This window comes from Telmatherina bonti (genome assembly GCF_933228915.1).
Source record: "Telmatherina bonti genome assembly, chromosome: 19".
NCBI classification, from domain to species: Eukaryota; Metazoa; Chordata; class Actinopteri; order Atheriniformes; family Telmatherinidae; genus Telmatherina; species Telmatherina bonti.
The window spans coordinates 33,490,643-33,505,351 of record NC_136617.1 but is presented as its reverse complement, the minus strand read 5'-3'; the positions used below and the strand labels follow the sequence as shown (position 1 = coordinate 33,505,351).

Here is a 14,709-nt window from a genome sequence, read left to right as displayed (position 1 = left end):
CGTTACAACCAGTGCAGAGATGATAAAAGCCTGTATGTTGGATATTTTCTACCAAATGGAAGATATAACCACCATCCACAAGGTGGCGGAGCTTACGTTATTGGCGTCAGTCCATCTGTCAGCGACTTTACGCAAAAGCTCCTGACGGATCTTCTTGATGTTCCTCTGAAAATGGGTCTTGGTCAAACTTGGACTCCATTAAACATTGGGAGTGGTTCGGATCAGCATCTGGATCTAGGAATGTTGTGAAGGATTCTTCCTTATGAGATCGGACCATTTTCAGTATATCTGCATAGAATGCCGCAATAAATGGTAAGAGGAGACTACCATCCAGAACAGGAACAATGTTCTTGATACTACCATCCAGAACAGGAACAACTTTTCATCACTGCAAGAGTACAAACATGCAACGAACACCACAAGTTAATCAAAACTGTGTGGATTCATTATCAGTGCATCTGGAACGTGATAGTGGACCAATAGAAAGTGATTGCAGGACCAGAACATCTGCTGGAAGTCGCTGGATGGTGGAAATGAGCTTGCTGGAGGTCTGACATCACAGTACTTTCAGTGTGTTAGAAGTGAACTTTAATAAACCGACAGTTATCAGATTATTTTTATATTCACACCAGCCACCTCATACCGTTGTGGTACGTTCAGCTGATTTTCCCAATTTGGGATCAATAAGTATCTTTTAATATCTGGTCCACCTGTAAGTTTCTGTTTTATCAAACAAACCATTTTGTTTGTTCTGCAATGTCAGATCCAATATCTTATTCCAGTCTGAACTGAGGGAGTTTAATACGCTACTAGACAGATGAGCATGTTTCCAGCCAATCAGCATCTCTGAACCTGCAGGGCTCATCCACCGGTTGATTCAGCTGCTGGTCGAGATGAGACGACAACCACGGCTTCATACTCTTCTGGTCATTTAAAACAAGACAATCCTGAGAAATTAATCACACGCAGAACTTTTAAAAAAACGGAGCGGGTTTTATTGATGTCATTAGAAGTTCAGTGATTGGCTACATGTGAATCCAGACCCGAACAGCTGATGTTCTGGAAGACGTTCAGACTCATGCTGTGATCATGTTCTGTAACCACACAGTTCATTTTCACTCCCAATATGGGTTATTAAGCTCTGCAGAGATCCTGACCCACAACCCGTTTCCTCCCTCCCCGAGCCCCAGACCCAGTCCCAGTCCCAGACCCAGACCCAGACCCAGGCTCCTCAGTTCTTCTTGGCCTTCGGAGAGTCGTACTTCCTCTTGCTGGAGTACCAGAGGAGGAGAGGGATGCCGATGGAGGGCAGAGTCATCACACCAAACGCAGCCCAGTCCAGCTGGAGGAAGACATTGGTAAGACACCGCTCAACCACAAAACATCTGAAAACTGTTTGCACATTTCTGACAGAGCGTTGAAGCATGGGCAACTTATATTTCCATTTCCATCCTGCACAGCCTCACATAATGTGGAGAGAAGCGGCGGTCAAACTCCCTCTGAGCCAGAATACCACCCTGTCCAGGAGCACTGGTGTAGCCCACCTGCAGGAAGAGCAAAGCCCCATCAGCTTCGCTCACCGCGACCACAACCCCATCTTCACCCGTCTATGCTTCCTGTCTCAGTTCATATTTACTTTATATATACACACTTGGTCTCAACAAAGCTGACGTGTGTCAGAATCAACATGTGTTACTGTTTTACCTGGACCCAAGTAAAACATGTAAACAGTAATCAGAAAACTACGTTACTTCCAGCGAAAATCAAGGATCACAGCCAAATTCATCTACAAAGTAGTAAAGTAGTCGTAGGAATGAGCAAAGTCATGCTGAACATCCAGTTCCACTGAAGTTTAAACAGAAAACAGAAACAATGGTGATTTAATGTTCAAACAGATAAACTTTGTTGTGCTTCTGCATACGCTGAGTCATGTTTAGGTAGAAACAGATTAGCTGATCATCGTTTTACACAAAGTCCCATCTTTAATGGAACTGAAGTTCGTCAAAGTTGCCTTTGATATCACTGAATAAATGCTGAAGCTGATTAGTTACATTTCAGCAGCTGGAGGGAAAAATTCCTGAAAATAAATGAATAAAATCTGTATTCTATCATCCATCAGTCCGACTAGTGGAGCTGCGGTCCTTACCACCACCTGTCCTCCCTCCTGGGTCAGGTAGCTGACGGAGGCCGAGGTGAAGTTGAAGTATCCGGCCTTCAGGGGGCGCAGCACCACTGTGTGAGAGACGTTGCTGGCGCTGAGAGTACCGTTAAGGATGGTGATGTGAAACGAAGAGGAGGAGACCCTCCCACATGCGACAGGTCACTCAGACATCTCTGTGGTTTCCGTTTCATCCCTGAACACCTACCACACCACCAGTGAAGGACTGATGCCGTTTACACTTCCTCTACCTACACTGGAAGCTGATCCCGCATCCCACCAGGCACGTAACCATGGCAACGTGGAGCCCTCTTTCTCAGTACCGATGTTCAGAAAGTGGAAAAACGTTGCTGTTAAACTGGACTTATTCAGACAAACCCTTCAGTTCAAGGATACGGAGCAATCCGGTCCCATTTCACATTCAGCATTCCTGAAACAATCCCGAAGTCTTCCGGAGGGAAGGAGTCATCGGACAGCTCCACCTCCAGAGCAGCACTGCAGAGACGGAGAAGAAAAGAATTTACAAAGGATTTCTACATCATCTGGGCTGGATCAGAAATCTGGATCCCAAAGTTGGGATCAGACGGAGGAAAATAATTCCACTGAGTTTCAGATTGTTCCCTTTCTTTGATCAGAGCATTGGGCTGAGTGTTGGAACGTCTCTTTTCCGGACTTTTCTGTGGCAGGACCAAAACTCTGGAACAATCTCCGTCTGCACATACGAGCTGCGACTTCTGTTGACAGTTTTAAGTCTTTGCCTAAAACATATTTCTTTGCACAAGCGTTCAACTCAGGCTGACAGACTCTTTACTAACTTTAGACCGAAATGTTTACAGATTTTTAAATTCGCAGTGACAACAGTGTATTACTGTACTGTTTTCTGTGTGTGTTCTTTGATTTTGTTCAGCACTTTGGGAGCAGCGTTACTGTTTGGAAATGTGCTATATAAATAAAGTTGACCTTGACTTTACATGATCATATCTATACAGACGAGATAGTAAACAAACTGTAGGAGCCACGTTTCTTTTATAAGTTCTCCATCCACCAGGGGGCGGTATCACATATTGCGATGTTTGTAGCGCAGGTTATGTAAGGGTCATATTTTACTTGCACGGTGGTTGTTAATGAGAGAGGCTAACAGTTTTTCTTCCTAAATGTAGTGTTTAAACCCTACAACGCGCTACTAGATTGTCAATGGCTTAATGAGCTTACTACGTGTACTTCCTCAACGTAGCACGTTGTAGATGTCAAACGCTACACAAACCTTGGGTTTAATCCGGCGACCCAGGACCAAACAAGACACGGACCTCAGGGTTTTAATACCTGAACAGAAGTGGATTTACACATCAGTAAGTTTGTAGACTGACAGACAGAAAGGAGGAAGCTAAAGGGACAGAAATGAGACGCAGCATCCAGACTGACGGACTTGTTCAGTGACAACAGAAATACGTAACCGCCGTTCTCTCAGAAACAGACTTTCCAACGTCTTTCCTTCCTTCCAGCCTTCCTGCTCTCTGCCTGCATATCAGAATATTATAAAGCAGTGTTTCTCCGGGTCCCTGGGGGCCACTGCCCTGCATGTCTTACGGTGTGTTCACACCAGACGCGTTTTGAGCGTCTGGTTTACATGTAAAGTATATGTGGAAGCGCGTCAAGCTTTTTCAGCGCTTGCCGTGGCGGCGTGATGCGAGTGATGAGTCACGCGCCGAAAATCTAAAAAGTTTTATAATGTTGACGCGCGTTACGCGCCGCAAACGCCTGCGATGGAAAATCCGAAAGTTTGCCGCTCAGACCAACCACAGCGATATACGTCACGGCTCACTTGGTACATTTCTATTCTGGCCTAACTAACAGTCCTTTAACCGTTAACTATCGACCGATGTGGGCAGGTTAGTGAAGAATGCACTAACCAGAGACAGACGGACAGACAGGCGCTCTTCAGGTGAAATTGAGCGCCTGTAGTTGTCCTGGAAGGTGATTCGAGCACCGATTCGGCTCAGCAGGTTGTCAAACTGGGCCGGGGTGAGACGAAAATGGCGCTGCAAGCGAACGTCATCAGCCAGCAGCTCCTGAAGTAAATGGTGAAACTCACCAAACTCAGAACGCCTACGATTTATCTGGTGAACCCAGACACGGGGCTGAGACGCCCTACGACGGCCTTCTCTAGCTTTATTTATTAAATAAAGCCATGCTGCTCACTCTACTGCATCTGCCATCATTCAAACTGACCGGAGGGAAAGCTCCGCCTCCCCTCCGCTCTCTTTTCTGACGCGTTTGCCGCTTGTCAGGAGCGAGCGTTTTGGGCGTTGGACACAAAAGTGACAGTTTAGTGACCAGCGGCGAGCGTCTGGTGTGAACACACCGTTAGAGCTCTGAAAACGCCTCACTCGCTGGTTGTAGAGAACTTGACAAGCAGTGGAATGAATCTGGAGCTGGAAAAAGATAAAACGTGCAGGGCGGTGCTTGCTGAGGGAACACGGCCATGATGTATTCCAGATGTTGTTTACAAAATTCCTAAGTCATCACGACAGAATCACAATGCTGCTTCTCAGCGGCTCCTCTGATGAAACAGTCGAGTCCCTGCTCCTCTTCTTCTTCTCTCTTATATTACAAATCTGTTAGAAATCAATACAAATGTTTGCCTGAAGTACGGCCACTGCAAAGGCAGCTCATTTAGTGTCATAATCAGCATAATCATATATAAAGATCCACCAATATGCCTGTAAAGGATGATGTGCAAACTGTAAGAGATGATGGAAAACAAAGTTATACAACACTGCTTGTGTTACTTAGTTTTCCTTCCAGGTGTTTGTGGCAAATTACGTTGGAAATTCTCTACATTATGGATTAAATCCTCCTTGTTGGATTTCTTTGGTTCCGGAAAAGCCCGGTGATTGTGGAGGATCAGCCTGTAACGCAGGTCATCCAGCATGTTTCCTCACCTGCAGCTTTGTTCCACAGAGCAAATATTCAGTGTTATTAAATGTTATTCCACCTTTATAATCCTGGTTGGACTCACAGTAATGCAACTTCAGTCATGTTGCTGCCATAATGTGCATCTCTGCTCCATAAATGTGGCCAACAGAGCAGCCAAGTTGGTCAAACAGACAAACAGTAATTTAATTAGCTGGATTTCAGATTGTTCAAACAGGACATGGAGGGTCAGAGTAAACCTTGTTCTTCTACACACTCTCCACCAGAGTGCAAACTTTCCCCCTTTATAAGGATTCTTTCCACAAACATGTCAGGAATGTCAGTTTTAGGCTGAAAGATGGTTTTATTCTGAAGTTGCTGATGACTACACACGGAGTTTATGAGCAAAGAGATGCATCAGCGGGTATTTAATAGAGGTGGGAAAAGCGAATTGAAAAATTGAAAATCTGGATGTTTTGCTTCACAATTTTAAAATAGATTTGTTTAAAAAAAATTTTTTTAAATAAAAAAAATCCATTATGAAATTTGTCATTTTAATTGTTTTTATTGATGTTTTTACTTGTGTATTATAACAGCAGAAGGATGGTCTGACTAATGTGTTTTTTTCAAATGGAAATCAAGAAAAATGATGAGCAAAAAAAAAAACTTTTTTTTTTTTACATTTTTTTGTTTTTAATGTACAAAAATCAGCAATATTGAAGAATTGAGAGAATCGCAATTTAAAATCGAATCGGCACCAAAAAAAATCGGAATTGACTCGAATGGGGACAGAAGCATATCGTCACAGCGCGAGTATTTAATGACAACTATTGTGCTTTTATTAAATCTGTTGAAGCTTTTTCTCTCATGTTGTGGTTTGGAAACTCTTGCAACCAGATAATTAACCCTTAAATTTCAAGCTTTTTGTTTGGATTGCTTTTGTTAATCTGCTTAATGTGTTTTTTTTAAATGTAAAATTGAACGTAGAAGCTGTTTTAAATCACAGTCAAAGTGCAGACATGTTAGTATCAAGTCTTGAATTTCAGGAGAAAAGCACTTTTTCCTCCGGCTGGTTTTTGCTATTTAAGTCACCACTCAGCGCCACCGCACATTAAAAACACCAGCTTTTTCCCCAGCTCTTTCAAATAGAACTAGATGATCTTTGGCTGCTCCTGATTGGACGGTGCCTGACGCGAAAAAGTGATAAATAATGGTGTCATCATAGATCAGTGTGGATTTACCATATAGACTCTGATTAAACCCACGTTGTGTGAACGGGTATAAATGTGTCTGTAGATCACCTGACAGGTAGGAAACCCATCCCAGTTTACTGAGACATAAGCTGCGTTCCCATTCATCCATTATCCGAACCGCTAAGTCTGATTAAGGGTCGCAGGGAAGCTGGTAGGGTGTGACGATATACCTTTGTCCCGATTTGATTCCGATTTTTTGGGTGCCGATTGAATTTAAATTGCAATTCTCATGATTCGTTGATATATTTTAGATATTGCTGATTTTTGTAGACTAAACACAACAAAAAAAAAATTATTAAACTTTTTTTGCTAGTCTTTTTTTTAATTTAGTTCGGAAACAACAACACAGTAGCCAGACCATCATTCTGCTGCTATAATGCCCAAGAAGACAAGTTAAAAGAACAATAAAAATGATAAAACTTTCATCAGGGATTATTCTTATTTGGAATTAAAAAAAAAAAAAAAAAAAGAAAGATTTTTTAACTCAAAAATTGATTTTAAAATTGTGAAGCAAAAAGAAAATCACAATTTTCGATTTGATCGTCCAGCGACGTGTTAATGCGATTAAAGGTTTCATACACTTTGACGATGTAGTTTTCAATGGAAACATCTGAAAACCAACTTCATGAGAGCGTAAATATCTCAGAGGGTTTTTAAAAAAATATAATTTTAGTGCTTCTATTATCGGCTTATTGTGATATTTAGGTTTTGTCCTTTTCCATAGTGATGAAAAATGTGACCATATAGATGAGTGATAGGTGAGATCTGATACTTATTATTTTGAGATCTTATTTTCTTATTATTTATATTATTTTCTTATTCTTATCTTATCTAGATCTTATTTTGAGATCTAATTCTTATTATTTTATTTATATGTACTACAGTTTCACTTCTTTTATGTCCGTGTAGAATAGAATAAATTATAATCTGGTCTTGTGTTGGCGGTTTAACTCTTACACATTGTTTTTTTATACGGAAGCATTTAAAGACGACTCAATTTGTGTTTCTGGTTAATATTAAAACATAAAGAGCCTTCCAGGTTTAAGCGATGTCAGGGTGATAACAGACACCAGGTGAAAGTCCTGTTGTCCTCAGAGCCGAATCTCTACCTGGGGATCTCTGCGTGTCAGAACCTGAGTCCACGTCTGCTGGAATCTTGTTCCGTTCTTCAGTTTTATTCCATTTTCTGCGTCACCTCAGAGTCTCCACGTTAGAAAATAAACCCACGTCAACCCTCTGCCCTGCACTTGACAACTCACCTGGAGCCCACGTTGTAGATGTTGTACTGCAGGGTCAGGTCTCGGCCCTCCACAGCGTACCGGTTCAGCAGGGACTTGGAGGCCAGCAGCCGGGCTCCCTCCTCTCCTGAGCCCAGCACGAGCACAGCCAGCAGCACGCACACACGCAGCGTCATTGTCATCCTTATGGTCACCTGCATACAAACACTGTTAGACTAGTTTTTCACTCACGTGTCCACAAATATCTGGTGATGGAAAGTAAGAATAAAACATAAAAACTGGAACATCTAGTGATAAAAATGAAGCATAACACATAAAAACTGGAATATCTAGTGATAAAAAATGAGAATAAAACATAACTGGAACATCTAGTGATAAAAATGAAGAATAACACATAAAAACTGGAATATCTAGTGATATAAAAGAAGAATAAAACAAAATCTAGAACATCTAGTGATATAAATGAAGAATAAAGCAAAAACTGGAATATATAGTGATAAAAATGAGAATAAAACATAAAAACTGGAACATCTAGTGATATAAAAGAAGAATAAAACATAACTGGAATATCTAGTGATATAAAAGAAGAATAAAACAAAAACTGGAACATCTGGTGATATAAAAGAAGAATAAAACAAAAACTGGAACAGCTAGTGATATAAAAGAAGAATAAATCGTAATAACTTGAATATCTAGTGATATAAAAGAATAAAACATAAAAACTGGAATATCTAGTGATATAAAAGAAGAATAAAACAAAATCTGGAACATCTGGTGATATAAATGAAGAATAAAGCAAATAACTGGAATATCTAGTGATATAAAAGAATAAAACATAAAAACTGGAATATCTAGTGATATAAAAGAAAAATAAAACAAAAACTGGAACATCTAGTGATAAAAATGAAGAATAAAACAAAAACTGGAATCTCTAGTGATATGAAAGAAGAATAAAACAAAATCTGGAACATCTGGTGATATAAATGAAGAATAAAGCAAATAACTGGAATATATAGTGATAAAATGAGAATAAAACATAAAAACTGGAACATCTAGTGATATAAAAGAAGAATAAATCATAATAACTTGAATATCTAGTGATATAAAAGAATAAAACATAAAAACTGGAACATCTAGTGATATAAAAGAAGAATAAAACATAAATAACGGGAGCATCTAGTGATAAAAAGAAGAATAAAACATAACTGAAACATCTAGTGATATAAAAGAAGAATAAAACATAACTGAAACATCTAGTGATATAAAAGAAGAGTAAAACATAACAGGGAACATCTGAGTGGAAATCAGCTCAGACAGGACCGCTTACGTGGCCCACATATGTCGTTCGTGCTCAATTTAGCTGTCAAAATTGACCTCAGAAATAAGTTGGTGTTAGCATGAAGGACCAAGCTGTTCTCTAAAAAAGCTTGAAGCAGCTGAAACTGAATAAAAGAAGAATAAAATGAAAAAGAAAGCGGAGATTTACTCACAGCACAATCTCCTTCCAGCAGTAGACAGCGAAGGATCCTACACCGCGCATGCGTGGTGGATGAGGCTGCTGTGGCATGACGTGTACGGCAAGGAACTGAGGGAGGCGCCAGACTGCAGCGCCCCCTTTCGGCAGGGAGGAGAACTGCTGTTAGGAAAACAAGACATCTCCACATTTACCTTTTTTTACATCATAAAAAATGATTTAAAAAAAACAAACAAAAAAAAAACAAAACACAAAGTGTACAAAGTCCCTGTTTTGTGTTCAATTATCAGTCCACATTAAGCTTTTGAAAAAATGAAATAAAATGAGAAATACTTTAGGGCAGTGTTTTTCAACCTTTTTTGAGCCAAGGCACACTTTATGTCACTGAAAACTCACAAGGCACACCACAAACCCTACTTTTTTTTGTTTGTTAAAAAAAGCCCATTTTATTAATATAAAGTCCATCTTGTCAAAGTGGCCTTCAATAGAAATAAGATAAACACGAGAAAAAGGAATTTTATTATCTTTCACATGGGCCCTGGGTGAACACAGATCTGCTTTTTAGAACAATCAGGTGAAATTGGATCATTTCTCAAGGCACACCTGATGATCTCTCACGGCACTGCTTTTGGGGCTGCACGGTGGCATAGTGTGTGTTGGCCTGCTGCATGATGGCCTGTGTGGCCTGACAGCATGAAGGTTGCTAGTTTACATGCTCTCCCTGTGAATGCGTGGGTTCTCTTCAGGTACTCCAGCTTCCTCCCACCGTCCAAAGAAAATGCATGATATATATATATATATATATATATATATATCATGAATATATACCAGAATATAAAACCACATTTTATATTCTGGCTGTGATTAAAAACCAATCATCCTGTAATGTCTTATTTGTAATAAAGTCATATTTGGTAAATGGACTTGTACTCAGATAACACTTTTCCTTTCATGCCACTCAAAGTGCTTTACACTACATATCACAGTGACCCATTCACACACACACACACTCCAACAGGCACATCAGCAGGGTCCAGTATCTTGCTTCATTTAGGCAGGTGAAGCCTGGAATTGAGCCTGAACTTGTAAGACAACAGTTCTTCCTCCACAGCTACAGCTGCCTATATTTGTTATATTTGTTTTCCCGTTGCTGGCAGAAGCAGGAAATGCTGGTATATTGTGCCAGTTATATCATGGAGCTGTGTGTCATTTGTTTCTGTGTGAAATAATTTGGTACTATTCAATTCAGTTCAATTCAATTCAATTCAATTCAACTTAACATGCAGGTTAAAGCTCCATCATATGTGAAGAGGATCCAGAAACACGCCGTCTTCTCTGGACCAAAGCTCATTTAAAATGTTCTGAGTGGAAACCTGGATGAAGATGTGGAATAGTTTGTGGACAGCATGGACGGCGTGTCCTGCAGACTAAAGAGGAGAGGGAGCATCCAGCTTGTTATCAGCCTGCATCTCTGATGGGATGGGGTTGCATTAGTGCCGATGGCGTGGGCAGCTTCCACATCTGGGAAGCTCCATCAATGCTGAAACATCTGCTCCCATCCAGACAACGTCTCTTTCAGGGAAGACCTTGCAGGTTCCACCATGCTGGACCACATCCTGATGGTGGAACAGGAGAACTGGTCTGCTGCAGTCCAGACCTTTCACCAGTACAAAACATCTGGAGCATCATGGAAGCAGCTGGAATCCTGCATCAGACCAGAACAGGGCGACATTCCTCTCCTGAAACTCCAGCAGCTGCTCTCCTCACTTCCAGATGTTTACAGATGTTAGAGGAAGAGGAGATGCTAACGATGCTAAACATCATTCTGGGACGACTTTTTACAGACGTTCCGCTGCTGCAGGGTCAAACTGAGCTCACATTGTCCATTAAATGCTAAAATGATTACTTTCAGCATGTTGTTTGTGGTCAAATAATAAAACTAATGCGGTTTGGAAATCATTGCTTTATTTATCATTTACACAGAATCTCACCTTTTTTTTTTTTTTTTTTTTTTTTTTTTACTCTGAAGTTAAAAAGAGCCGAAACAGATCAAGTTCTGATTTGCATCTGGTTTATCAGATGGACTTTTTTCTTTTCTCCCATCTGGCAGAAAACCTAAAAACACCACGTGCATACCAAGTTCAGCTGGCCTAACTGGAGTCCAGTTTGTTTTCCCAGTCAGCTGTTCAGATAAAGGCTTCATTGCCTGCTTTGAATCCGCTGGGTTGACTTTTAACTCGGTGCGTGAGTTGGATCTGCCCACCTTCATCCTCAGTGAAGAGCTGCAGGGCGACCAGCAGATCATCTATCAGCCCCCAGCTGCACGTGAACGCGGACCTGTTTTATCAGCGCACACTTCCCACCTGCTTCCCGCGCGCGAGCTGATGCAGTGACACAGTCCAGGTGAGGTCACGCGGCTGCAGCAGGTGGGCGTCCCCTCCTGGAGGAGACATAAAGCAGCAGCTGCTGCAGCGGCGTCACCAGGTGAGTTTCTGTCAGACAGGTGTGACCATGCTGCGCCAGGCTCTCCAGCTCCTCGCGCTCCTGCTGCTGCGCGAGAGCAGATCAGCTGTTCACAACGACGCCACGGAGGCGGTGAGCCTGCAGCCGGTCCCAGAAGCTCCGGACCGGGTCTCTGAGGAGGACACGAACCAGGCCAGGAACGGGGGGAGACGGCTCGCGGATGCTGCACGTCAGGGTGAGTCCACACGGTTCGGTTCCGGAGTGGACCAGTTTCTGTCAGACAGCTGGAGGGAGCAGGTAACTGGGAAGTAGGGGTGGGAAAATCGAATAAAAAAATCGAAAATTTTGTTTCACACTTTTCAAAAAAAATTTTGTTTAAAAAAAACAATCTTTTCGATGAAATAAAATTATTCCACCATAAAATTTTTGTCATTTTTATTGTTTTTATTGATCTTTTTAATTGTCTTCTTGGGCGTTATAGTAGCAGAATGATGGTCTGGCTGCTGTGTTGTTTTCTCCTAACTGAAATCAAGAAAAATTACGAGCAAAAATAAGTTTCATAATTTTTCTTTTTGTTTTTAATCTACAAAAATCATCAATATTGAAGAATTTTGAGAATCGCAATTTAAATCGAATCAAATCGGGACTAAAGCATATCGCCACAGTCCTGCTGGAAAGGAAACAACTGATCAGGATGGAGGAAAGTCTCAGAATAGTTGGTGTGAAATATAAACAAACAAACAAATAAATAAACAAATAAATCTCAACATAAAACGAAGAAAGTATTTTTTAAATTTAATTTAATTTACGTCTTTTTAATTCAACCACAATTTCTCTGCCTTTCCTCCCATCTGCAGACTTGACCTTGTCAGAGTTTATACGAGCATTAAAGAAGAGGTGAAAAAGATCCAGCTGAGGTTCTGTTTTCTGTTTGCGGTTTTGCTCGCTTCTTCACACGTGATCTAAATGACACAGACAACCATCGGAACCATGACGGGGACGTTCTGAGGACCACTGGTGATTCATCGGCAGGTTTCAGTAACAGATGACTTTTCTGAGGCAACATGTGGAATCAGAACAAGTCTCGACTTTCACAAGATTCATGCTCACAACGAGATGCTGCTTCTCTTGTAATTTGGGTTTATCGCCATGGCAACAGATGCTGGAAACTTCACTCTGATTTGTAGCCAATCAGATCATGTAAAAATGAATAAATAATAAAGTATGCAGAGCGAGAGTCTCTGAAAATCTGACTTCCACTGATCTTTGTCTTTCTGAGAGATGTCCATCAGACGTGGTAGAAAGAAAAACAGAAAGACCTACAACCGCAACCGAAGTCCAAAAGAGTCTCCACATTTATCTCATAACAGGAATGGACTTTCTTAACCCTTTCAGGAACTCAGTTCTGACTCTTAAAGCTGCTGCTGTGTCTGACAGAAAAGGACTGAAACGCTCCTCATGTCTCAGTAACGGCCGCGCAGTAAAAAAAAAAAACAGAATATGTAGATTCAGATCATTATTTTATGCATTCACTGAGCCGTTCCTGTCAGTCAGCACCATGATAAACCACCAGGAGGATCTAACTGTGTCCTTATGTTTCAGGTCCAGACCAGAGCCAGGTGGGCTGCAGAGAGCTGAGGTCCACCAAGTACATCTCTGATGGCCAGTGCACCAGCGTGAACCCCGTCAAGGAGCTGGTGTGTGCTGGGGAGTGTCTTCCAGCCCACCTGCTGCCCAACTGGATCGGCAGTGGTTCCACTGGGAGGTACTGGAGCCGGCATGATGCCATGGAGTGGCGCTGCGTCATCGACCGGACCAGAACCCAGCGCATCCAGCTTCAGTGCCACGACGGCAGCTCCAGGACCTACAAAATCACCGTGGTAACCTCCTGCAAGTGCAAGCGTTACAGCAGACAGCAGAATGATTCAGGACACAAGAAGACCACGGCGCAGAGCGGGAAGAGGAGGAAAAACCCAGAGAAGTCTCCGGAGCCCGACAACTAGAGCCCTCGTCTTCCCCTGTTTCATCACCAATCATAAAACCCCACCTAGTACCAAGAGCCAGATGGAGAGCCTGGAGTCCAGATAACTGTTTTAGATTAGCTAGTGAAGAGAAAAGAAGCCAACCATCAGATCAGGACCGCTTAGTCCAGCACGGTTTGTGGTCCCGGCGCCGCCGTGGTCTCTTTCAGTCCCATTGTAGCCCAACGCTGTCACCACCAGGGAGCTTGTTCTGGTAATATCTGCTGTCTGGAGCAGAATCATGTGAGTCGGTGTTCACCGTTTCCTCATGATGTAGTCCAGGTTTCATCCGGTTCTGTCTTCCATGTTTGATCTGAAACATGCACAAGCATGAAGATGCTTCACTGTGCTGGACATGTTCAGCAGCACCACTCCGCTAACCTCTGTGGAGGTTTAACCATGCAGGAGGATTTAATTTACTAAACTTTCAGGTCATTATAGGCCAAACAAGACAAAAGCTGCTCACAACGCATTCATCTTTCAGCCTTTTTCCCCTCAAATATTTCAGTCCAATTAATTCCTAATGTCTGCGATGGACTGGTGAGCTGTCCAGGGTGTACCCCGCCTTTCACCCAAAGACTGCTGGGATAGGCTCCAGCTTCCCGCAACCCTTCATCAGACGAAGCGGTTCGGATAATAAATGTATGAATGAATAATTCCTAATGAAAACTACCAAGTTTGCAATAATTCCATCAATTTGATTCCTTTCATGCCCATTAATTTACATAATGTTCAATATTAAGGAAAGGAAAAGAAAAAAAAAGTTATTTTCAATAAAATACATTTATCTGACAGATTTAGATCTTTAAATACAACCCCATTAACTTTAGAATCTATTCTATACAAAAAATGACCATTTTCCCCATTAATAAAACAGTCACATTATGTTCATCATGTTGACATTTAAATGGTTAAAATAGTTTGAATAATAACTTATTTGGGAGAGTTGATATGAATAAGGTTAATTTTCATGGTGAGATATGAAAAAAGTGGGAAAAGAAAATAAATCAGTGCTTTTTATGACTTCTCTGATGACCTGAAAGGGTTAAACATACGTCCTGTTGATCTTAATGAAAATATAGATCAGAATTTAAGAGTCCTTCAAGAAAAACGCCTTTTTTTTTTTGCTACAAAAAAATCATCTTAAAAGGAAAATACAACCAGAATGGAGGCTGAAACCTGAAGGAAA

The 14,709-nt window shown here is 41.4% G+C and overlaps 2 protein-coding genes across 2 annotated transcripts; one reads left to right on the top strand and one right to left on the bottom strand.

Annotated features, from left to right (window-relative positions):
• Window positions 1–744: 744 nt before the first annotated feature.
• Window positions 745–9,130, bottom strand: ssr2 (signal sequence receptor, beta). Its single transcript, XM_079258931.1, has 6 exons — window positions 9,053–9,130; window positions 7,584–7,756; window positions 2,555–2,653; window positions 2,147–2,255; window positions 1,467–1,544; window positions 745–1,342 (listed from the first exon to the last, which is right to left on the bottom strand). Exons 2-6 carry the CDS (start codon window positions 7,742–7,744, stop codon window positions 1,232–1,234), a joined length of 558 nt encoding a protein of 185 aa, XP_079115057.1. The 5' UTR covers window positions 7,745–7,756; window positions 9,053–9,130; the 3' UTR covers window positions 745–1,231.
• A 2,417-nt stretch (window positions 9,131–11,547) lies between these two features.
• On the top strand, window positions 11,548–13,502 carry sostdc1b (sclerostin domain containing 1b; the record flags this gene model as incomplete). The annotated part of the gene is made up of 2 exons (XM_079258789.1): window positions 11,548–11,734; window positions 13,102–13,502. The coding sequence occupies 2 exons, from the start codon at window positions 11,548–11,550 to the stop codon at window positions 13,500–13,502; spliced, it is 588 nt and encodes a 195-aa protein (XP_079114915.1).
• Window positions 13,503–14,709: the final 1,207 nt, after the last annotated feature.

Excerpts from the sequence above, each read along its gene's own strand:
- ssr2 (XM_079258931.1), bottom strand. The coding sequence starts at position 7,744 with ATGACAATGACGCTGCGTGTGTGCGTGCTGCTGGCTGTGCTCGTGCTG. Across the intron at positions 2,256-2,554 it reads AAATGGGACCGGATTGCTCC|CGCCAGCAACGTCTCTCACA; the intron begins GTATCCTTGAAC and ends CGGTACTCTCAG. Across the intron at positions 1,545-2,146 it reads AGGAGGGAGGACAGGTGGTG|GTGGGCTACACCAGTGCTCC; the intron begins GTAAGGACCGCA and ends CTCTTCCTGCAG.